The sequence below is a fragment of the Danio rerio genome, chromosome 1 (assembly GCF_052040795.2).
Source record: "Danio rerio strain M-AB ecotype USA chromosome 1, GRCz13ab, whole genome shotgun sequence".
NCBI lineage: Eukaryota > Metazoa > Chordata > Actinopteri > Cypriniformes > Danionidae > Danio > Danio rerio.
The window spans coordinates 22,656,872-22,683,489 of NC_141021.1; the positions used below are offsets into that span (position 1 = coordinate 22,656,872).

The following is a 26,618-nucleotide window of genomic DNA, read 5'->3' on the forward strand; positions in this document are numbered from 1 at the left end:
TCAGAGGATTCTCAGTCTCTGTTTATTTCAAAATATTCCAAAAAATAAAGCAATCGGTCCACATTCCATTTAGAAAAATGTCCTCCTTTTTTTTTTTTCATCCCATGGCAAACCCTCCAGCTGAAATGATGCTAGTGATGACCAGTCCATTAGTGTCTGGAAATGAGAGACAGCTTGGTACTTCACTCAGACGTTCCCAAACATTCTCCCAAAAAAGCACAAAATGAGCAATCCTCTAATGTGCGTCTTTGTGTAATCGTGTATCATCCAAGATTTTAAGTTATACACATGAATGGATTCTATTTACATGTACAGTACATATACATATAAAACTAATGAACAAGATTTCAGTTACACAGCATGGCATAGAAAAGGGTGATCGGCTTATACTTTATCAATATAATTTTCAATATAACTATCTGTAATAATCATCTCCATCTCTTAGTCTTCAGGTCATGACTACGTCAAAGAAAACCCCTACTTAACTAATATAAGTGATATACATAATCATCGCTTTTATAAAAACAAACATAACTAAAGGTCGTCATGCTTTTCACAGTTAAAACTGCATATCGTAGTGCACCTTATTAAAAGTACAATGCATTTAATATGAAAACCTAAACAAAACAAAACATAGAGAGCCAAAGATGACATAAATAACAGACCCTCGAGTATAGGGTGCTAATTTTCAGTCTTTACATTTCCCCGTACAGAGACAAAACTGATAAAAGCATCTGAAATGCCTTGACATATTTTGGCACACATCAATATTTGGCATTTTGAGATATCGATATATATATATAGAAGTTCATTTATTCATATACAGATCCATACCATCTAAATGGTGAAATGCAGAAGGTAAAATATTCTTTCTTTTTTTTTAGTTTCTTTTTTTAATTAAAAGACAGAATTATAAAACTACTGCTTGCATTGTCCATTGGCCAGAAAAACGGAACACAGTGATCCAAAAAATAAATAAATAAATAAATAAACATCACAACAAACCAAACCAGGGAGGAGAAGAAACAAAACTACTTAAATCATTTAGTTTTTTTCTCAATCATTTAGCATTTGCATGGTAACATTAACATCAAATGAACAAAAGTGTAATTATATACATCATTTATCATACAGACCTCATATAATAAGAAACGATTCTAGTCAAACATTTGATTTAATATATTTATCATGTAGACCAAGTAAACAAAATCACATTTGACGCAGATGATTTGTGTGCTTGAGTTCTTGAGAATCCAAAAACACTTTGCAATGCAAACAGGAGTGGAGTTGTGTTTTTCCAGTAGGAAGGATTTAACATTGTTCCTCAGTGCAGCATTGCGATGTCGTCACTTACAATGTGAAAAGAAATCGATGAAAACTGGAGCCAAGTGATTATGCGAGCGAATACATGAGGTCATAATATGTGTGCGTATTCGAAACGAGAACTTGGAAATGCAAAAATACACAACTTTATAGATGTGTAGCTACACAAAGTTGAAGTTGTCTGCATATGCACACACGGCCATGTGCCTGTATACCTTTTTTACGTCTGTTTTTGCAAATGTACACGTGACACGCTGGCCAAAATATGATTGCACTGAACAGTAAACGTGATAAAGTGTGTTTATATGGATCTGACATCCTGTGTATAGATGTTGTGATTCATTGAATATGGAATAGTTAACTATTATTATGTATATATATTTATATATATATTTATTTATAGTGTGTCTGTGTGTGTAAGAATATGTACACGTATGAAAGTGGGGGTACAGCATGCTTGCACCAGTGTTTGTGTGTATGTGTGTGTAAGGCACTCAGGACAGCTCGCTCACACTCAGAGGCATTGCCATGCCAGGTCTCAGGTACGGCACAGCATGGACGGCTTTAGAGAAGTCTGGAGTCAGCACTCGCCCGTTCTCCCCTGTACTGCCCGTTATAGACAACCTGGCCTTACTGCGCATAGCATCTGTGAACGTCATCTGTTCCCAAACATACACCCACACATGCGGAAATACACAGCCATTCACATACAGACAGAAAGAGAGAGGGAGAGAAAACGTAGAAACAATCGTTAATGTTGTATATAGGTCGACGTCTGAAATGCAGATTGATATTAATGTATGTATAACATCTATATAAACTGCAGATGTTTATGAGGAGCTGATGGGGTGGAGAATGACTGACAGCTAATGGGTCTCGTACTACGATGACAGAGATTTGTAATCAAAGCAAGCGGTGCAGCCGATTCACAAAACAACCACAAGCGTCAATGAAGGTAAACAAACGGAAAATGAAGGAACTGCCGCTGAACAAAATGAGCTGAGGAGGTTTATTCATTATAATTTACCCTCCCTCTGTTTGTCATTTGTCTTACTTTTCTTTAATTTTCGGTTGATGTAAATATAGGGTCAGTTTAACACAACTTGTAAAATAATTACGGGTTTTTTTTTTTAAAGAGGTCATATCGTGAAAAATCGAATTGTCTTTTTTTGTTATGTAAAACACTGTTTGTTCCATAAATTTACGGTATTAGAATTATTATTTTTTTTTGTCTGTCATTTTGACAATATAGCTGTCTGAAGCTCAGTAGTAGTTATGCCTGATCTGTGTTGAGAAACCTATAAATCCAGTTCAGAAATAAAGAGGATAATGGATAATGCTAGTTTTGGGAAAGAGTAGCTGATTTTTTTTTCAAAGTCCAACAGCAAAAATGTGAGTATTTAATTTCATCGTGGATTAAATTGGGTGGCATGGTGGCACAAAGGGTAGTGATGTCGCCCCACAGCAGGAAGGTCGTTGGTTTGAGCCCCGTCTGGGTCACTTAGTTGGCATTTCTGTGTGGAGTTTGCATGTTCTCCATGTTTTTGCGTGGGTTTTCTCCGCGTGCTCTGATTTTCTCACAGTCCAAAGACATGCTGTTGGTGAATTGGGTAGGCCAAATTATCCATAGTTTATGTGTGTGTCCTGGTCCTCCAGGTTGGGGGTTGAGCGTTAAGCTAACAACCCACCTCATAACATCTAGATGTTAGAAAACACCAATATGGTGTGACTAAATATCAACTTTAATATAAATGGCCCTGGGAGTAAGTAAGTATGGATTGATTTATTAACAAAATGGGCATCAGTGGGTAGCACGATCGCCTCACAGCAAGAAGGTTGCTCGTTCGAACCTCAGCTGGGTCAGTTGGCATTTCTGTGTAAAGTTTGCATGTTCTCCCCGTTTCCTCTGGGTTCTCTGGTTTCCCCCGCAAGTTGCAAGACATGCACTACAGGTGAATTGACCAAGCTAAAATTGTCCGTAGTGTATGTGTGTGAATGAGTGTGTATAAGTGTTTCTCATTACTGGGTTGCAGCTGGAAGGCCATCCGCTGTGTAAAAAATATGCTGGATAAGTTGCCGGTTCATTCCGCTGTGGCAACCTCTGATGAATAAAGTCACTAAGCTGAAGGAAAATGAATGATTGAATGACTGAAAATAATAATCTTTATCATATAGTGGCATTCATTCATTAAAGATTAGAAAATTCTGGAGAATATAATGATTTATTAATAGAAGTAATATAAGCATTTGATTTAGGGACTAAGCCAAAAAGAAAATGAATGAATTAATGTTACAAAATGTTACTTTTTGGATTACTAACAAAAAATACAACTATGAAGGAAGTAAATGTACCAATTATATAGTCTTTTTACCATGCCTGATTTGTAATGGTAAGCTTTTAATAATGTTTTAAAATTTGATTTGTCTATTCCCATTTCATGGCAAAAGCCAGTTAGCCATAATTGTGTGCTATTAGATCTAATCATCAGTATCATCATTTATTTTAAAACATTTGTTCAGTAATGTTATTTTTTCAGATAATTTTTTTAAGATATATGCCTAGTAGGAAGTACTTCTCATTGTCATGAAAATGTCATGCATTGATCCACTCTGATGTGATTAGAGATTCATTCATGGCAAAGCACAACTAGTAAAAAATATATATACTTCACTAGTAACTTGCTTTAAATAGTTTTAAACAGAGACGGTGAAACAGAGTACTGTAACTTTAAGTAAGCAAATAATCATATTTTTTGTTAAAAATAGAAGTAATAAATAAGCAAAAACTTTCCATTTAATTTTAAGGGTTGGACAGAGAGTGGAAAACATATGTTAAACTAAATTACAGCCTAAAGGTCAATCCACACAAACTACAGCATGTCAATTCTTAGACCTGAAAACAAGCTCCAACAGACACCGAACAGTGGTAACACACAGATTTAACTAAAACCAAAGTGTTGTCTTATGTCTGCGTCAGTGGAGCTTGAATCTGCCTTGGTTGACCTCAGGGAAATACAAAGGCAAATTATTACATAAAAATGTTGATATGACCCCTTTAAATCTTAAAGAAATGGATGTCAGAGAGATGCCCGCAGAGTGGTGCAGTGGCGATGAAGCGCTTGGCGTACGATAAAAAAATGAGAAAATGAAAACAAAACAGTGAACAAACAACAAAAATAAAACCTCTGCCGTTCCTACCCCACTAGATCTTAACACTCTCCAGCCCATAAACGTTGTACCCTTCCTTATAAGTAGCAAAATTCTGAGAATTCTGCGAGGAAGAGGAGGGATTTAGAGCCTGAGTCTTGGCAACCTTCATGCGTTTGGCCTCCGCGCGCGACTTGTAGCAGAACTCCACCAGAGCGACCAGCATGGCCAACCCGAGGCCGCCAACCAGGATGTAGAAGACACCCGCAACGTTACTCAGGCTGAGGGCGCTAGTCTTCTCCTGCAGGGGGCGAAGGTCAAAGGTCAAAATAAGGGAGAGAAAAGACGACAGTATGCCAAAACCACTTATTATAATACTATATATAAATATTTAACACATTACGACTTTAAAGATAACAGTATTCAATTGACTAGACAAATATTACAGTATTATTAAATGTGTATATATACTGTATATGTAAACGTCTAACAGTACTTCACACAAAATACACAGACGGCTACAAAAATACAACAAGACAGTGCGGTGCAGTGTGTGCACATAAAGAAGGAAAAAAGACGCCACCTACAGAATTGCAATTAAAGACAGCTTAAGTAAAAGGCAAAAAATACAAACAACATTTACAGCATTGGTGAAGGGAGAAGGAGAGACCGCATGGGGAGAGAGAAAGAGAGATAGGAGGGAGAAAGAGAGAGCGTAAGAAAGATATAAAATAAAAAGGAACAGGACAAGTTGTCAATAAAGCACACAGAAATACAAAGGAGCACAAGGAAATTCTGAGCCTATACAGGTGTGGTGTTTGCGTGTGTGTGTGTGTGAGGGGAATGTGGATCGAGTACAGAGTAAATGATGTCTTGGCTAGTGTATGTGTGTGGCATGCATTACTGCGTGTTTATATCACATCCCTGTTTGTATAGGCATCATTGATTGTATACACAGGTCAGGCTCTGATTCATGCGGTGGTAAATCTGTGTAGGGGGGCTTGCTTTGACACACACACACACACACACATTAACATAAGCTGTAATTCTTTTTTGCACAAGCTTCCTTTAATATCGCTCTCATACTCTTTTCCTCTCCAATACACGACACACACACATACACACTAGTCTGCTAATGCTTGGGTTTGTATCCCCCAAACTGAGACAGTTTTTTTACAGATTGTCATGCATACGCACATACACATTCTAGCCCTGCCAGACACACACACACACACGCTCCCTGCAGTGACTGACCTTACTTCCAGAGTCCTTGGCTCCACATTCTCCCTTATCGTACCACCATTTGTTTTTCAGCTTGTCTAAGATGCCTTGCTCACTGAGTTTCAATACTGCAAGGTTTACTGGCGTTCTTCGCGTATGGGAAATAACATAAATAACATTACCAATGTTATTTTATGTTATTGTCAGTAACATTTGCACTCGCTAACAGCGCTGGTCATGATTCAGCCCTGAGCGTGGTGGCGATCGACAGTCTGCGCTCCATTTGGCAGTCGGCAAACGCGGCTTTGCCGTGCCAGATGTGCACAGACTCATCGCCGCGAGCAGGAAGCAGAAACAGCGCCCGCCAACGAGCCGTATACCTCTGAGAATCTGTTTTTTAGGTTGTCTGCATTTCATTCTGGAACAGATGTTGTCGACAAACTGGCCAATTGATAGCAGCTTTGTAGGCATTAGGCTTGTCTTTCTGGGTTCTCTGGTAGTGCTTCCTGCTCATTTGCATTTTGTTCATTTCATTTTGAACCCACAATCCCGAGCACGGGTCTGACCTTTGACTCCCCGCCTCCGCTGCCGCACTCTCCTTTGTCGTACCACCATTTGTTTTTCAATTTATCCAGAAGCCCCTGCTCGTTCAGTTTTAGCACTGCAAGGTTTACCGCGTTTCTTAAACAAACGATAAAACATACTTGTCAGACAGCATGGAGGGGGGCGGGGCTGCAGCGGGCCACGCCCCCCAAAAGTCGCATAGAATGAATGGAACATTGGGTTAGACAATCCATCAATCAGTAAGTCAGTCAAATCAATCAACCAATCAAAATTGTATTCAACGACCCATCAAAATGTAAGGTGGTCGAGCTTTAAGAGTTCTTTTTTTGTAAACTCAAACTCTTGAGGCAGGAGGCTAGAACAGAGGAGGATCAGTGATAGTATCAGTTATTGCTCAAATGCACATCCAGATCCTCAAATCAGTTAGCAGAGAACATTTTAAGCGTTGAAGCAAACAAACCTGGTTAGAAGTATCAAGAAAGACAGCATGCATGGTTCAAACGGTGCATCATCAAATGCATTCATAATCAAGTTACTGTTCAGCCTCTGAATCATCAGCTTAGACATTCTGTAATGCTTATGGCGACCATTCAATTCCAAGAGCCCAAACGCATGCATTGATTACTGCAGATTTTCAGTAAATAGCATTTGTCATAACATAACAGTCTGGTTGCAAGAGGCCATTGCATCAGTCATTAAGAACTGACATGCATTCAGTAAAACAGATGATAACGGCAAACGTGAGTAGAATTGGTTTAAATATCATTAGTAAAGATATCCTTTCCAATATTTACTACGCCACTATGCTTCAATTTAGAGAGAATAGAAAGCCATTTTAAGTTTGCCAACGTTTGCTCCACTGAAAACATGGCAGTTGATCATCATCAGCAAAACAGGTGAAAAAAAGGCTTCAGAACTCTTCAGTAGTCTGTTGGAAATAACACATCTGAAACCTTCTCTTCAGTTAATATCTACTAAGCTCCATGAGCAGACCCGGTATTTCCTGAAAAAGAACCACACAAACTAATCTATTTCCTTTAGGGCTGTGAAAAGTTAGAATGGTAACACAAGCAATTAATTGAAAACATTTTTTTCACATATCAGAAAATTTAAACAAATGAAATGACGGGTAAATCAATCTTTAAAGAGTTGAGTTGCCACTCTCTTCATTTAATTCTAGAGATCAACCAATAATTGATATTACAGATTTGCAATAATTAAGCATTACTTTTAACTAGATTTGGGTTTTGTAATATCAGATCCACTGATAAAAGTTACACAGAACTGTTATTCAGGTTTAACAATGATAAAATATCATGTGTTAGACTAGGTACAGTGCTCAGCATAATTGAGTTCACCCAATTTTAAAAATGAATATTTGTATCCATTTCTCATTAAATATAGGCAATGTATTTTGGTGCATTTAAGCAAAGCCAATTTATTAAACATATATATTTATTAAAATAGTATTTTAGTCACCAAACATATTTATAAATTGAAAGACAATACAATTAAATTCAAGCAAAATATTGCTAAATAAATTACAACCTACAAAATTTCAACTAAATTTAGCACTTTTTTTGTTTCTCTTGATTTTTTTATATAACATATAAATTTGGGTGCACTAGTTTTTGGACAATTATCGCAAGTTATTTTGTTATTAAGCTCCAGATTTGGCTTCAGTACTGACTAATCTAATGTACAGTTGAACTATTCGCCCCCCTTTGAATTTTTTTCCTATTTTAAATATTTTCCAAATTATGTTGAACAGAGCAAAGATATTTTCACAGTATGTCTGATAATATTTTTTTCTTCTGGAGAAAGTCTTATTTGTTTTATTTTGGCTAGAATAAAAGCATTTTTAAATTTTTTAGAAAACATTTTAGGGACAAAATTATTAGCCCCTTTAAGCTAATTTTTTTCCCCGATAGTCTACAGAACAAACCATTGTTATACAATAACTTGCCTAATTACCCTTACCAGCCTATTTAACCTAATTAACCTAGTTAAGCCTTTAAAATGTGACTTTAAGCTGTATAGAAGTGTCTTGAAAAATATCTAATCAAATATTATTTACTGTCATCATGGCAAAGATAAAATAAATCAGTTATTAGAAATGAATATTAAAACTATTATGTTTAGAAATGTGTTGAATAAATCTCTCCGTCAAACAGAAATTGGTGGAAAAAATAAACAGGGTGGCTAATAATTCAGGGAGGTTATAATTCTTACTTCAACTGTATATGCACAAATATAATATTTTATTAAAAATAAGAATTTAAAAGATAGATTTGTGATGGTTGTACTTATATATGCTGAGCACTGTATATGAAAATGAATACACCAGAGCTTCCCAAACTATGGGCCTCAACACCCTGGTGGGCTACAGGGAGTCCATGGCCAAAGGTAAATCAACAAAATTAAAATATTGTTACAATTACATTTTGTTTAGTTTAATAGTCATGTTCTATTAATTTTCTTTGTCTTGGTTTTCTCTTGTTTTTGTGAGCATGGGTTCCATTGCAAAGTATCCATGATAAAAAAAAGTATCTTTAGGTTTGGACTTATAAATGCCAATGTAAACACTAAATGTACCAGGTCCAAAAGCATTATTATCTTTTTTAGGTCTGGACATTACAAACCAAGAGAAATGAAGTGCATGTTTGAACATTGCTTCATTAAAAAAGAACATGAGTATAGGAGTTCAATCTTTAAGTTAAATTAGGTCTGTTTTTGTACTCCAATGATTTGCTTTTCTGTTGTTTTTCTACCCAAACATGAACTAGACTTGTTGCCCTTGGGTCTTTCGCAGAACATCACAGAACATCCATCACCCTTCCGTCTAAATTTAGTTGCAGCAGTTTCATTTCAACGTTGTTAAGAACATGGATCATATCGATTCTAAGGGTGAATTCTATTTGTAAAGCTTGTTTTAGAGATTGTCTTAAGTTAGTGTTTAGTTTTATATATTTTTTAAAAGAATATAGCTAGCTTTTTTACCCTCACCAGAATTTGATTTGTACATTTTATTGCAGTAAATAAAACAAATGGAAGCGTTCCAAATGATAATAAAGGATTATTATATATCTATGTTGTGTATAATACACCAGTGAAGTTTGGGGAGCTCTGTGTTACATTAATTCATATTTGAAGATGCATAAAAGCCACTAAATATACCTACAGTAACACAATAATTACACCATTTATTAACATTTAACGATTTTTATGATTAATATTAACATGTTAAATAATAAACATTTGAATGAATTGCTTTCCTATATTTTAATCCAACAGCCCTAAAAGATAAATGTATTTTATTATGCTGCTCACTTGCTATTTTAATAAAATAGTTAATAATAAGCTGAATAAGTTAATGTTAAGCTAGCTCTTTATTTGTTTGATACTAAATTATTCTGCTTTTTCTAAAGCGTCATTCCCAGAGAGCACCGGCTGCTAGGTCTCCTGCTTGTCAGCTGTCAGCTAGCATTTCTTAAGCCCTCGCTATCTCTGCAGTTTCCTTGCTAAGTCTCTACCCTGCTGTTTTTGCCCATCTTGCTTAGGTTACCATTCTTCCCTACTCTCAGTTCTGCTATTACCTAGTTTACCTCATTTTAAAGAGGACCCCCGGCCTACATCAGGGTAGGTGGGATACTATAACAACATGGGCCATATTGTTATACTACTCCACCCACCTTAAAGCAGATCCCTTGGGTGTGGCGATGCCGTAGCCTTTAGAGTCAAGGTTCCCTCCGACCTTCATGGTGTCGCAGGGCTTGCGCTGCTCGATGTATTCATTCATGGTGGACTCCAGAAGATAAGCGTATTTGCCTTTGGATTTCCGGACACGCAAGACGCCTTCCACTGTGTTTTTAACAAACACCGAAGGCTCTGCGCTCTTCATGTACTGCCACATCTTGTCAAAGAGAGCAATCTTAGATCTCTGGTTAAAGTGAAGAAAGAGACAAACAAAAAGAGGTTTAGATTTTAGAGGTTTAGCAATGTCGTTTCTCACTGTAAATCTGAATATCCAGAACATGTCAGGGGAATGGCATTTCATAGTAATTCAACTTTTATAACAAATTAATGAAAACAAATCTCATCTAATTAATTTATAATCTGCCAAATCTGCAAAAGGGAATTTGTCAAACCTTTATGACTATGTGTTAATATCATTACAATATCTCACAGTTTAATGACATTTTCGGGAAATGCCAAGGATAGTTAAAATATATTTAAAATGCATACTTAAAAATGACCTGAATTCACTTTTTTATGTGATGAACAAGTTTTTTTTTTTTTATGAGGGGCATAAAGTAAAAAATTATAATGAAGAAAAGCCTTAGTTAGATTCTTTAAAAGAAAACCTTAAAAAGACCATTGGTATGATCTTTAATATTTTTTTTTTATAAAAAAAAAATAAGGGAAGCAGTTTTCATGAAATATTATATGTGACATGATGTGACAAAAACAGTGTCTTGAACTGGCTTGTTCAGACCTGCAAGATCACTATTATTTACATACAGTTGAAGTCAGAATTATTAGCCCCCCTGTTTATTTTTTTGTCTAATTTCTGCTTAACAGAAAGTTAAGACTTTTTCAACACATTTCTAAATATGATAGTTTTAATAACTTATTTCTAATAACTGATATCTTTTATCTTTGCCATAATGACAGTAAATATTATTTGACTAGATATTTTTCAAGACATGTCTATACAGCTTAAAGTCACATTTCCTCACCTTAGAATTATAAGGTTCTATCTGACATTTTTGTCAAAATTGAATTATTGACATATTCTTATTAAATGAGAACCTATTTACATTATGGGATGTTTTTTTAATTTTTTTATTAGTTGTTTACAGTTTAAGACTTTTTATTCAAACAACAAATGTTTGACACATACTGTTTGGGTATGGAATGCTAAAACTCTGAAGCTCAATATATCAAAATCATTTAAAACGCAGATAGATCCTTAAAATTCCAATGTGATGATTTAAAGGCTTAACTAAGTTAATCAGGTTAACTAGGCAGGATAGGGTAATTAGACAAGTTATTGTATAACAATTGTTTGTTCTGTAGACAGTCAAAAAACAATATTTCTAAAGAGGGCTAATAATATTGAATTACATAATTTTTTTTTAAATTAAAAACTGCTTTTATTCTAGCCAAGAATAAAAAAAAAATTCCAGAAGAAAAATTATTATCTGACATACTGTGAAAATTTACTTGCTCTGTTAAACATTATTTGGGAAATAATAATAATAATAAAAAAAAATCAAAATGAGTAAATAATAATTATAGATCGAAATAAAAACGTGTGAGAACAAAATGCATAGGTGGATTCTGCATAATGTATGCCTTCAACAGAATGCAGCGCACTCGACAAAACTTTGCTTGTTATATTATGTAGCCTAATCATCATCATCTTCAATTTCTATGTATATAATAGACAATATATCGCGTCTTCAAAATTAACCACCCTCATTTTCATATATCATGCAATAAGTCAATATATTGAATATTGCGACAGGCCTACAGTACCTGTTAATGATAAATAATGTGTATTGACATGTTTTTTATGTATTCAATAATATTGTTTATTGAAAAAAACCCTCAACATTTATTCACTCTCAAGTTGTTCCAAGACTATATGAGTTTCTTCTGATTTATACACACACAGACACACACAGACACACACACACACACACACACACACACACACACACACACGCATACTAAAATATTCATTCTGAAAAAAGTTAATATTAACCACTGAAGTTGGGAAATTTATCATGGAGTTCAATGGTTACCATAAACTGTTAGGTTCACGAACATTTTAAAACGTTTCACCTTTGGTGTTTAACAGAGGAAGGAAACTTACTGGAACAAGTGGAGGGTGAGTAAAGGATGACAGAATTTTCATTTTTGGGTGAAAATCCCTTTAAAGAAGATTATGTTAATACGCTTTACTTGATGCTTGGTAGTTACACCACATGACATTTTTAGCCATTGCAGTTTATGACATAGCCTAAAAAAGATGCATGTCGTGTCTGTATTTCCTTCTATAGAAATATTAAGCCAAAATGTCAGAAAAATGGTCACAATTATCTTGTGCTGAAGATGACATTACGCAGATGTAATCAATTTAGCTTAGCTTATATCTCATTTGTTTACACGGACCGGGCAAGGTTTTTAACTCAGTTATATCAGAAAAAAAGCAAAAATAATAATGTCTACAATGATCCACTCACCCTAAAGAACTCTTTGGTGGAACCAGCATCCAGTGTCCCATAGGCAATCTCCGTCTGTTTGGCCAGGTCTTCAGCACTTTCGATAGGGGACACCATTCTCTCCACAGTGAGAAAGGCAGCCAGGTTAGCGGTGTAGGAAGAAATGATGATGAGGGTGAAAAACCACCACACACCACCAACTATACGGCCAGACAAAGACCTACACACAGCAAACAGTGTCAGCCACTCACAAATACTCCAATAATTTGCTACTGTAAATGAAAAAAAGAAACCCTTTCACTTTGAAGAAAATGGGGAATATGCAGCCGAAACACGGTACCACTCCAAGAGGGCAGGAAACGGCGACCTTGTGCACTTTACTTTTCCCAACCGGGTCAATACATGTTCACAAAAGAAATGTTCAATCAAAGGTTAAATCACGACTTTGATTAAACATTCCTTATCCTGTGTAAGTTCTTACTTCTTATCCATCGAACAATGAAGCTACAGTTATTTATGCATGTATTTGATCTAAATTATTTCTTATAGAAATGGATTTGAAGCAAGAACTGCAGGAGTGTGAACAAATACAAACCACGGCATCAGTGGGAAAATGTGTTGATGCACAAAGCCGAAAGCAAACCCCACACTGCTGCTCACTGCATGCACCAACCTTGGCGAAATATCGCATCCCTGCTGCATAAAAGCGCCCAGAGAAAACCACAGACTATTAAAGATGCCAAATTCGTTGGTAGATTCGCTTGGGCCCAGCTGCCCATCCTCAAACTCCTCAGTGTGCCACTCGTAAGGGCTGAAGCGGCTAACGAGGAAGAGCACAACGCTAACTCCGATGTAGGCAAACACAATGCACATCCAGATCTCATAAGCCAGTGGATCCAGGAAAGAGAAGACGCCCGGCTTGGATTTCTGTGGTTTCTTGATCATAATGGATATGCCCAGACTCATGAATGGTTTCGAGAAGTCTATCACTTCCTCTCTGACAAGAGTGATGGTGAGAGGAGCGACTGCTATGTCTGCTTTCTGTCAATAGTGAAAAGAAGAGGAATTTGGTAAAGGAGACACAAAATCTAACTCTCATGAAGATTGTGTTCAGTGTTTCTTGATTGTGTAATCTTGACTGTATGTCTACATTGATCTGTATACTTTTAAAGTGTTATTTTCTCTCTGTTTTGGAGTTTAATTCACATCAACATTGCATTTTGCCCTATAAAAACTAAGCATATTGAAGACATTTTTCTATATGGATACATTTGAAAGCACATTTGAATTGTATTTGTAGTGTCGACTGTGAAAATTTAGGTATTTAAAAATAATCATGTGTGTTTAATAATAATGTAACATATGTATTTCAAATTATATATCACTTCAGTTAAAAAGATTGAAACAATACATGATGCCATTTTAAAATGTATTCAGATTAATCTAGACATTGCTCAAGTGTGTGTTTTTACTCCTCACCCCGTACACCAGTTCTCCAACCATGCCATTCCAGATCTTGGTCTCAGCATCTCGAGCGCCATACTTTCCATCAGCGACAATCCTCAGCTGATACTTAAATCCGCAATGCTTTGCAATCTCAGCAGCCAGATCCACACAGTATCCCTCATAACGTTCATTATCAGTGAACAACTCTGCATTCTTTTTCAGCATCACATACGGTGCTTCCTACAACACACAGGCAAATACATCGGTATATAGAGACTTCAGTTGCTCTTAACATTAAAAGTCATGAAGTTTCTCTTACCAGGATTGTCGTCACAATAACCGTTTTATTTTCCATTCCCATGGTGTCATTGGGGAAAAGGTCAGACTTTGTCACTGCCATTTTGTCCATCTCATTCCAGTAGCCAATCTGAGGAAAAAAGCACACATTTTAAAAAAATACAAATTACAAATAATAGCCAGCGTATTTTAACAATTGCCAAAAAACATATATAGATCCATTCTTTTGGAGATTTGGTTTAGTTAACATCCCATTACTGTCTGTATTTTTCCAAAATGTGAATGGAACACTCTAAAATTACTCTGGCAAGGTTTTCTACATCAATATTCAGAGGTGGTGCTGTGGCACAGCTGAGTCAACAGTGCCAAGAAAAAAAGAAATGATGTTTGAACTAGGCTGTCTGCTTGTAGTCTGCCTTGAATATGATAAAAGAGAAAGGCTGTGCACAGTGAAATAATTGTCACAAGTCTTTTATATTGTGTCGTTTCTACTGGTTGTACAAACCTGTTCCACAAACAGTGAGTCTGAAACAATAATTAGTTATATGTTAAAGTCATTCTTGAGCTCAAAAGTTTAGATATGGTTAAATGCCAAAGTTTGAAACAAGGCTATTGTAACTGATGAACACTGGCAACAGAATTGAGGATCCATGTGCAGTACTTTATTACACACAGCATGGTCAGGCAAGCAATGGTCATAATCAGGAGCAAACAGTAACTAGTGATGGGATGTTGTGCATCGAGGCTTCGAAGCATGTATCATAGAAACTATACATTTCGCAGTGAAGCGTTGTACTGGAGCTTGACTCGTTTTACCATAGTCAAGTGATCAGTGATGTCCGAAATTAAATTTTTGTCTATACCCACATGACTGCTTCGAATTTTGATTGAAAGGTTTAAACACTCTCATGGGTTACATGTAGTAAAGTGTATAGCGAGTGATTAGGCATCAATTACATACATATCTGCTGTTTCAAAGCACTGCACTGGTCCCGCGCACCAGTAATTAAACAAAAATACAAAAGTAATTCATAGTAAAAAGCTTGTAAACCACACTAAAGTGTATTACTATATTATTTACAATTATTAAAAAAAAAAGTCCACTCCATATTGTAGTATAGTGTGTAATGGAGGGCTGGCAAGTGCATCAAAAAAGTCTCACACCCATAGCCTCCTCCTCTAGAGTGTTCTCCTCCCATGCAGGATTCGTCGGTTAGATCGCTGCTCGGAACAAGTGGGTGCGTGTAGAACCGGTTGGAATGCGATAAACGTAAATACTTTTGAAAACCTTGGATTTTACTACAGCCGTCGGTGCTGTAACATACCTTATATGTACAAAACAACTAATTGAATAATTTGTTTATATCACTATTGTTGTATTACTACATTGAGTTGGTCAGTTGTGAATGTTTGACATTTTTGCTACACAGTGATCTCCCACACTTTAGCCAGCAGAGGTTCTCATCAAGCTTCAAGTAACAAACCTTTTTCCGATACAATATGAGTAGAATGGTTAACTTAATTTCACCATCACTAACAGTAACTTACAGGGAAATCCAGAAGTACAGTAAGATAACAGGCAAATGGTCGATACAGGCGGCAGGCAGGATAATAAACCGAGGCGAAACACATCAAAACACGGAGAGACTAAACACTGAAAACACTTCGTAATGTTACAGAGTATGTACCAACAAGACTAAGCAATGTCTTTGAGTGTAAGTGCTATGGTCCATGTAATCAGTCTTTAGCAGCTCCCAGCTGTGTGTGTGTGTGTGTGTGTGTGTGTGTGTGTGTGTGTGTGTGTGTGTGTGTGTGTGTGTGTGTGTGTGTGTGTGTGTGTGTGTAATCAATGGAGAACTTGGACAGGTGTGTGTGTGTGGTGCCTAAAAGGAGTTGTAGTTCACATGGTGACAGACTTGAGTGCCTGAGCCTGAGTGAAAATAATTGTTCTCCAGCAATCTATGGCGGTTAGATTGCTGTTGATCATGACAGCTGTATTAATTTTTTAAAACGTAAAATGTTTAGTAATTATTTAAAAAATATATTTTATGTAAAAATAAATAAAAATGTTATAATTTAAGATAACATTTAAATTATTTAAATTTCTTTTTTAATTTAAGCATTTCAAAATATTTATTCATTCATTTTCTTTTCTGCTTAGTCCCTTTAATAATCAGGGGTTGCCACAGCGGAATGACCCGCCAACTTATCCAGAAATATTTTAATATGCTGCTAAATACAATTGAAACAGTTTTTCTTCTTTATTCCTGAAGAAACTTATAATCTAAAGCTGTGCTTATTTTCAGGATTCTCCCATTAAAAACAGTTCGTGAACAGAATTTTATAATCTTCTGAATGTCTTTATTGTCACTTTGAATTTGTCTTTGCTGAATAGAAAATGCATTAATTACTGCACAATAAAATACTAACATTTATTACTAGGGCTGCACGATATTGGAAAAATATGGTATTGCGATATTTTATTTTTCTGCAATAAATATTGTGAAATAAATATCGTTTCACAAGATAGTTTGAATTTGATGGTTTTCTGAGGAGTATTAACAGTATTCAGGTACAGAAATTGAATAATCTCAATAGAAAAAAAAATGCTTTACTTACTTTGTTTTGTCTCGTTTCCAGTCCAAATATCAAAAAATTCTTAGAGCAAGTAAAAATATTGTTTTGTTTTCTGTACTGCACCATCAGAAGATTTTCATTAAAACAAGCTAAATATCTGCAAGTGGGCCAAGTAAAATAATCAGACATTTGGACTAGAAACAAGACAAAAAAAATCTTAGTACCATTTATTTTTGCATAACTCAAATACATTCCATAAGAATACAGTGATTAAATACAATTCTGTAGCTCCTGGGCCTTGTTTCAGTATGGAGGTTCAACTAACTTGGAGTTTAAACTTGAACTCTGAGTTGACGTACAGAGAGATTAAAAACACAGAACAGCTGATCTGAGGCCAATCAAGTCTGAGTAGACTAATTCAGTTAAGGGCACACACTGCAACTATAAAAAGGCATTATTAATGTATCGCAGATACTACAAGTGAACATGGCATCATCTGAAAAAAAGAGATTAGCATTTTTTTCTTAACTTATAAGTTACAGCAAATATGACCGTATATTTAAAAAAAAAAGCAACACCACTGCATCAGCAAAACAGAGACTGTTAGCTCAGGAAAAAGGTAATGCAAGTTTTCATTTAAAAATTTAAAGTATTTAAATATTTAAGTAAAAGAAAAAAATAAATAATGTTATGTGTGACATTTATAGACTTTTCACTTAAAAAAGTGGGGAATTGGCCGTAATTTTTAAGTTATTTCAGATGTAATTGTATTACATTACACAAAATAGGCTACTGTTTCTGCAAGAAATTTAACAAAAACAAGATTGCATATAACCTTAACTCAATGTTCAGCGGAAATGTTTAATTTAAGGTTCCCCCTTTTACAGGCGTTGATCATTTCTAAAATTGAGTTTTTAATAGATTTAAAAGTGCACTTAAAATTGGTAGAGGTTGATATGACATTTAGAATGTAAGCAGTACTAAAAAATAGTTTTTAGAATATAATCCCATTAATCCAGTTACAGTACATGACCCTGTCGAAGGTCAGTGAATTTAAAGTAATTATTTATTTTTTGCAGTAGTATCAAAGGTAAAACTATGGTATTAAATCTACAGTAATTGTAATTTTCCCAAAAAAGGAAAAGCCATTCTTGTACCCAGGGATGGGCAGTATTTCTGATACATGTATTTCAAATATATATTTCAAATACAAAAGAGAATTTAGTTATTTGTATTTGATGGGGTTTATGAAAATGGGTTAATATTTTGTATCAAAATGCTTTAGTGTCTTGTATATTGTATTTTTAAAATACTGTAAAATACTTTGTGAGAAATCTACATAATGACCTCCTAAAAATGCGTCCTCTGATTGGTGCTTTCTCAGTTATTTGCCTAAACAAGCTTGGGAGTATGGATGTAAATTTCGCAACACACATAAAGAAAATGCCTGAAAAATTGGCAACAAAAGAAACAATCATTGAAATAATATGCTGCACAATGCTAAGACCAGTGATATATAATGGCAGTATAGTGTCTAATTTGGCATCAGCATCTTTGCTTGATAAATGAGATTAAATAAAATATTAGTCCTTAAGAACAGGATGTGGAGCTATCAGCACTTAATCATTATCAGTCTCAGTGCTGCAGGTGGAAATGCAGAGGACTTTTAGAAATAAAAAAGACCTAAAGTTAAGACTGTGTACTGGTGTTCACTAGGGGGCAACCTGGGATTCTCACAATTAAGGAAGAACTGAAAAAATCTACAAATAAATCAAACAAAATACAAATAAATCCTACAGTGACAATTCCTACAATTCTTCATTGGCCGTTTCAAATGCCAGTAGATGATCTGCAGATGCAGTGTACAGTTAATGAAGAGATGTCAAAGAGGCACAATACAGTATATGAGACACAAATATTTAATAATACTCCAGTCTATACAGACTGGTCAAAAACTCCATATTTCTGTTACATGACCGCAGCAGGATGTATATGAAGAGTTTATTTGCAAAAACTGATTTTTTTAAGAGAGATATCGTGTTTTATGTTCAATATGCATTGAAGAGTACAATTGCAAAAAAACAAAAAAACAAAAACAAAACTATGATTTATGGAAATGACTAAAACTTGAGATTTTAGTAGTTTTTAGAAATCATGATTTACATTAAGTATTGAACATTTCAGTTGCAAAAAAGTACATTTATTGAACAAAAATAAATAAATAATAAATAAAATAATCTCTTCATATATCACCCTTTTAAAATATAAGACTGTTAAAAGATTTCACTGGCCATGCAATGAACGGAAACAAATCGAGATATAGTACTATTCCAACTCATTATCTGCATTAAATGGTTTTTACATAAAGAGATCATTTTCAAGACAGGATTTTCTGTATGAAATTTGTACCATATTTCTGCTAAAATGAAAGACAAAATCATGGTGAAGGGATTGATGAAATAGGCCTATTGATTGATGGTTTGTGAAGAAATGCTCCCTTGTAAAAGTATTTTTTTTTTTTTTTGTATTTTCAAAATACAAAATACAGTATTTTATTTTAAAACAGTTGTGACTGCTGTATTTTTTATTTAATTTTTTATTTTGATACATGTAAAAGTAAGTATTTGTGAGACTGAAATATAGGCAATGAATGACTAAGGCTCAGGCAAGAAATACCGCTTTGGCTTTAAAAAAAGGAAGGAGACCAACAGAAACTCAGAGTTTAGAGAATAAAACCTGCTCCTGACCAGGTTAGGTTCACAGAGTAAGTTATCACGGTAACTGACAAGTTACTTCTCTTTCAGTAACAGGCTTGACTAAACCTGCTTTCTCGAGTTTGACAAACCTGCCATTTTGAAATGGAAAACCCAGAATTTCTCTCATTTCAGGATTAACATACTCTGAGTTTTCACTTAACCACCTTTCTGAAACAGGGCCCCGATTAACTATGAGTCAGACTCAACATTCTTCAATATGTTTGCAATGTGACTATTGCGGATGTGCACATTGCAATATCGATGCTAAAACGATATGTTGTGCAGCCTTATTTATTACACATTTTAAACAACAATGTTGATAAAAGCAGTGTTTTGATCCAATCAATGGAATAAAAATAACAAGACAAAATAAAAATAACAAAAATAATACATAAATATTAATATTTGTTATCAAAGATAATAGTATTGTAGCAATGCACAAAAAATGTAAAACTATCAAAAAAGTATTGCTTTGTTCAGTATTTAGCTGCCATATATTTATAACTAATAACTATTAATAACATTAGAAAGGGTGCAATAATCATAATGGATTAAATAAAGAACACAGAAACTTAAAATGCCATTAAATGCAGATTTTCATTTCCCATCCCTATAAAAAGGACTTATTTTAGTGAAGAATGGCAAAATTTACTTCAAGTCAGTGTTACCTTCACAGGGCCGCTGTTTTTCAGCTCCATGACATTGACTGTGTAATTCACTCTTCTGCCATACTGATCAAACTGAATATTTCCAGTCAGTCCATCCACACGCACCTGAACAAATGAATGTGTACACAAAAATCATAATAAGAAGTTCTTACACACAGAAAACAGGCATTGATAATGTGTTGGCAGAGGACCTGTTTAAGAGCACGTTCAATCTCCACCCCCTGAGCCCACGGCACCGCAGGATTGGCCAGGCAGTCTCCGTTGTTGCCACGGCGACTGATGTCAATCCTTTGTTTATGCAGAAAGCGAAACGCCTCTGTCATCACTTGCACAGCATCATATGTGAGAGCGGAGGTGTACTGTGAAGTAAACAAATATGAGCAATAGTCATTGTTGGTGTATCATGATAGACATAATAATTAGGATTGCGTTCAAAAATGCTGTCAGCAGCATATTTTACTGCAGCATAATTTCAATATTTGCACTTGCTCACCCTAATTCTGCTGTCCGCTCCAGGATACTCCTTTTCCTCCAGAGCCTCCCAGCGCTGGTCAAATTTAGCAACAAGCGGGTCATCAAAATCCACAATCTGAAATCCAGACACATTCGCTCCTCCATACTGAATCTTGGATAAATCTCCATCCACAAAGCCCTGAAAGACACACACAGACACACACTTTTTAATTACAAAGTTCATGTTGGACTGTGAGCTGCAGTTGTGTTGTTATTATCACAAATTTTTATTATAGAACAATAAACACTATTAAAAAATGTATGGTCATAGAAAAATTAACTCATAGTTATTATTTACTCAGTAATGTTCAAAACATTCACTATATTTTGTTGTCCACGTAACTAAAAGGAGACACTTGACAGTATGTTCAAGCTGCACGGTAAAAACATTTGTGATTTTAATGATTAAAAAAATGTAAAAAAGGATACAGTTAAAATCCATAATCTTGTTAATAGCAAGTGCTCTTAATATACTGCACAGTGAATAACCATACTTTGACTTTGTCCAGAATTCCATGCGTCACACTCATCTTTTTGTTTTTGCTGAGATTACGGTGTTTTTTTGTTTTTTTTTTCTAATCAGTTATGTACATTAGAGTTTTATGTTACACCTAATGTTGATAAATAATGTTATTGTTATTATATTGCATTACTTTAATTTTGTATGTTAGCATGATGGTGTTTCGTAGCCACTGAGAGCCTTTCGTGTACAGCGACATATTAGTATGTTTCTCTGCTTGTGGGAAAAGTTGTTTGATATGAGGACTGGTTCATTATATGACTTTCTCATCACCATATGGTTGTGTTTTTGTCTGTGTAACAAAAGATATGATGTGTAGATGTTGGAACCTCAAAATATTGATGTATTAACAATATAAATTAATGAAATCCGGTAATGTTTACCATGGAAATTAAAAATGTTTGTATTGTTTTTAACAGTAAAACACTAACAACCACAACTGTTGTTTTATTTACTGTAAATTGTACAGATTTTGTTTTCATCAGTGTGCTCTTTTTCTACATAACATGAGCATATGAGCAAAGGGAGGTCAAAAGGAATTCTGGAACAAAGTTTCGATAAAATGCTAATGTTTTTGGTTGCATTTTCAATAAATGTTTCATTAGTTTACAATTATGACAGAGTTTATTAATTTTGGTTAACATTAATAAATGTGTTTATTGTTAGTTCTTCTGCATTAAATTTAACTAAGCGTAAATTTGGATTTTAATAAATGTTGAAGTATGATTAATAAATGCTAAGTGTTGTTCATACATTAACATCTAATAAAACCTTAACGAAAAGTAATTACAATTTTTTTTAAGTAACATGAAAGCAAATATTGTACAGGTTTGTCTCAAACGTATTCAGAAACAATCTAAAATGAGAAACACTTAAAATATGATTTTAGGAAAAGCGTAAACATTTGGGTGTAGAAGTAAGTTCTAAAGTGTTTCTTTGCATAGGTCTGCATTGCGTTTTACATTATACATGTTTGAACATCATGCACTTAAAAATATACAAAAAATGTTCAAGTTAAAAGAACTTCAGCTGAAAAAAAATAGTATGTAAAGCAAGAACACATTTTGTATCATTAACAGACCTTTAGAATTGACAATGTGTTCTTTGTGGACCTTTAAAGAGCCATTCTCACATGAGCATTTAAATATGTTTTAATATTATTATTTTAATTATAGTGTGGTTTTGTTGAACAGAAAGTAAAATAATTCTAAATCTTCTTTTACTGTCTTTTGTTTTGTTATCAGCATTTTTGTTTCAAAACCTTAAATCCCTGATTTACAAAATTAATTTATGGCAGAAAATCTTTTTTGTTTTGATCATTATGAAATCTTGGTGTTTATGTACCACATTAAAATATAATTTCAGATTAAAGTCTAAACATAGGTAAAATAAAAATGTAACAGAAATAAAAAACATTAAAAATCAATTATTATGCAAGCAGACTACAAATGTCTAAAGAAAATATTAAATTATTAATTACTAAGGTGCGATTATACAATAGGGAATGCTTCTGAATAAAGCAGTGTATTCTATACAAAAAAAAAAAAAAACGATGTAGGATTTAGTTACTGTAAATCAGTGGCGCTCAACACTGTTCCTGGAGATCAACCTTTCTAAAGAGTTCAGCTCCAACCCTGATCAAACACACCTGAATCAATTAATTAGGACCTGAACAGCACTTGATAGTTACAGGCAGGAGTGTTTGATATGGGTTGCAACTGAAATCTGCAGGAAGGTCGATCTCCAGTAACAGGGTTGGTCACCCCTGCTGTAAATCATACATACATAAACAGGATTCACAACAAAGCAGCTCTTGGGTTTCTGGCACATCAGCACTGAGTTATCATTAGTATTCGGACAATGCAGTGGTTATATAGGAAATTGAATTCATTCAGAAGAAAAAAAAGCTGACAGACATTCAGGAAATTGGCTTTTTGTCCAATCTGATATTGCAATTAGTTGTCCACTACATAACAAGATCATAGCTAAAATGATAACATTAATGTCATAATACCATCCTTTTGAAATATAATTCATCTAGCTGATTATGAGGGGTTTTTTTTACATAATGCTAATCAGAGTAAAGTTACTTTATTGAAAATATGTCAAAATTAACACCCTACAAATAATAAGATTATGCAGCTGAACTATTTATTTATTTATTCTACTAATCAAAATGAATAATGATTATTATTACAACATTAAGTACAATTTTTATCAGTTTGTTAATAACATTTTATTGGCAGCCATTTATTTTAATTTTCTGACAGACTGAAGTAACTGGTTAAATACCATATATGTGTCACCAATAAATGACAACACAGATGGATTTAATTAAAAAAGTTAATTATAAAATATGACCTTATTAACATAGGAAAATGCCTCCAGAAATCAATTCCAGGTGTGAAATTATTGCCCTTAATGGAAAAGTTATTTCTGAACTTGCTCAGAATACATATCATGGAAGAAACATTAGCATTTTTAATGAAAAAAAATTAACATATTTTAATTTCTACAAAAAAAAAAAAAAACACAACTATTTTCATTTGGAATAGGAAGACAGTAAATAATGTTAATGATTTCTTTAAATAACAGTAAAACACATCAGTAAAAAATAAGAAACTTACAAAATTTGCAATGATGTAATGATATCCTTTCACATGTCGACCGATGGTAATCACCTGAGGGGAAGCAGACAATAAAGTATTTTACAGGAGCAATATAATTGCAGCATCACGTAATGAATGCTAAAGGTGTACGCAGTCCATCATTCCTTAACTACACCTCTGACCTTACACGTGTGGAGTAATGGGCTCTGAGTGCGCCATTCACCTGCTCCATAATGTCCTTGACCTTGTCCTGTTCACAGTCGAGGATGACTCTCCTCTCGTTCTTGTTCTCCAGGTCCTGAAAGAGTGAGCGATATGCCTCGTCTTTCCACTCATCCTTCAGGTTTCCAACGTTTATGGCTGTTACCTGCCATTTCCTCTCTGCTGCTGTGTCCAGCACCGCCTGCAGGGTCGACAGACCTACATGGAGACACACCCACATGTCTCACATCAAACGTCTACATCAAATTCTTCTTTAATCTGCTGTAGCTTTAATTCCGCTTCTAAAGCCTCATTCACACTAACATTAGCTATGTTTCCATCCAAAAATGCGAATTAACTTTATGTGTAAAATTGGATTATCGCATAAAAGATGTGCGAATAAAGCAGCGTTTTCATCCAACGAGTCAAAGTGAACAAAATCATCACTTCCTGATAATCTAGAGCCAAATATCAACAATAAAAATGGAATTTGCTGCGGTAGGAGAAGCTGCGTGAATCTTTTCCTCAATTTTTAAATGACTTGCGCTTCAGAAGGCATTCCTGACACGCAGTGAACACGCGATGGTGTTTAAAGGTGTGAAATGCAGATTCTAGAGGTAATTAATATTAAAATAACACTAATACTGAGGTGTTTTAGAATGACCAAAACAACACTTCAGATGTTTTACATTGTGCTCAGCCTGCTGGATTGTCCATTCGTGCACATTTTTTCATCACATGGTATAACAAAATCACATGACCTTTTTTTATTGCGCATACAGGAATTTGTTCAGTAAAAGTGTTTCCATCGCAGTTTATGTGCATCTTTACTTATCTATTAAAAAGTTTATCCTACTAAGTGATGCGCATGTTTTTTTTTTTTTTTGTGCATTTTCAAAATGTATGCGCATCTTGGCGTTTCAATCAACCGTTTTTTTTATATGCATATCCAAAACGCTCCTTTCACCCTGTGTCGCCTTGTGGGCGTTCTTACTTTGAAGTTGCTTAGAAAATGTTTATAAATGTTTTGAGCATGCTTACTGCTAAAAATAAACATGTGGAGGGAAAAACACAAAAGAAATAAAATAAAATAGAATCAGTACATACAAGGTGGAGTATGTATAATTGCCACCTATTGGTTGAACTAGATATTGCTGTCCAAATTTAAAACACTGGAGAGGGGTGTTTTCTACACAGCCCCTCCTTCTCAGATGATGCACATGCAGTTTGTCAGATTGACAACACCAACAGAAGCCAGCACACCTGACTATTGAGCCTTACAATGTAGTATTTGCTAAATAAGCAGCACCTTATGTTAATTTTAATACCTTTGAATCTGAATGTCTTTTTGAATATACAAACATTGAAGCAGGCTTTATGACTGGAATGAAATAAGCTGTGTTTTCCACCAAGGTAAACACATATTTTCAAAGCAGAATAACTGGCTTCAGAGATGTCTTTCAGATAATTAAGTATGCTAACTTAGCATGTTCTTTAAGATCTATTAACATATTTTAATATTGTTATGCATTGGAAGAGTCAAAAAGGGGTTTGCATTTTAGAATTCTAATAGATTTCTATTAGGGTATGCACAATGGCGCCACAAATCCGCGGTTGTCCGCGGTGCCCAGCTATGACTCAGGACACTGTTCATATTTCTGCCGAGTGCTATCGGAATAGTTTAACTTTAAATAACATGCAAATGTGCGCATTTGGTGTGTGATACTTCAAAAAACGTACAAACAGCACCTTTAATTACCAGGATAAACAAGAAGTGTGCTCTGTCATCGCGGCTATTTATCTGTAGCAAATGCGGGCCTGTGTACATCACAGAGAATACAACTGGCTGGTGTGGTGGAGAAGCAGAGATAGGATTATGTGACCTCTACTGATGTTCGTATTGGCTGGTGCTCACAAAAGTCAAAGTTTAATTGTATAAAATTGATGAACTCTTGACTTTGTCGCATTGCTGGACATGCCCACATCCAGTCACCAATGGTGCAGAGATCAGCAGAAGTTGCTAGCTCTTTTAAATGAATTGTTGCTTTGTTGCTGCATGTCACTCACTATGTTTACTTGGACATCATTAATCTAATTAGATGCCTTCATCTGAATAAGACAATAATATGATTAAGGTGTTTACATGAGTTGCTTTTTGAATGTTCTACACATGATTCTGTTTTACATGTTATACCACTCAGTTCGATTAAGGTCATTGCGTCACCACGCTATCCACATTTCCAGAGTTTCATGTCATTTTGAGTGTTTCATTTTTAATTTTAGAAACAATTATAATATAATATAATATAATATAATATAATATAATATAATATATTATAATATAATATAATATAATATAATATAATATAATATAATATAATATAATATAATTGTGTTCAAATTTCAGATAATATAGTTCACTACACTAAAGTAGCATTTTGTTATGAAGCTCCATGAATGCAAATACTGTTACAGATATATTTAGAAACAATAATAAATGAGAAAAGGCTCATTGTTCTTCATAGAAAAAACCTTCTAGATTAAGA

General features: G+C 34.6%; 1 protein-coding gene across 5 annotated transcripts in view; it reads right to left on the reverse strand.

Annotated features, from left to right (window-relative positions):
• gria2a (glutamate receptor, ionotropic, AMPA 2a) overlaps window positions 1-26,618 on the reverse strand; it is a 71,283-nt gene continuing 44,665 nt past the window's right edge. The window contains exons 4-17 of one of the 5 annotated variants that reach the window (XM_087235062.1): window positions 24,095-24,291; window positions 23,890-23,943; window positions 20,723-20,881; window positions 20,421-20,588; window positions 20,230-20,334; window positions 14,251-14,358; window positions 13,965-14,171; window positions 13,159-13,526; window positions 12,507-12,705; window positions 9,948-10,195; window positions 6,247-6,372; window positions 5,725-5,839; window positions 4,637-4,771; window positions 952-1,982 (exon numbers count right to left, since the gene is read on the reverse strand). In XM_087235062.1, the coding sequence (XP_087091188.1) occupies window positions 1,818-1,982; window positions 4,637-4,771; window positions 5,725-5,839; window positions 6,247-6,372; window positions 9,948-10,195; window positions 12,507-12,705; window positions 13,159-13,526; window positions 13,965-14,171; window positions 14,251-14,358; window positions 20,230-20,334; window positions 20,421-20,588; window positions 20,723-20,881; window positions 23,890-23,943; window positions 24,095-24,291 (2,354 nt within the window). In that variant the 3' untranslated portion in view covers window positions 952-1,817. 5 annotated transcript variants of the gene reach the window in all.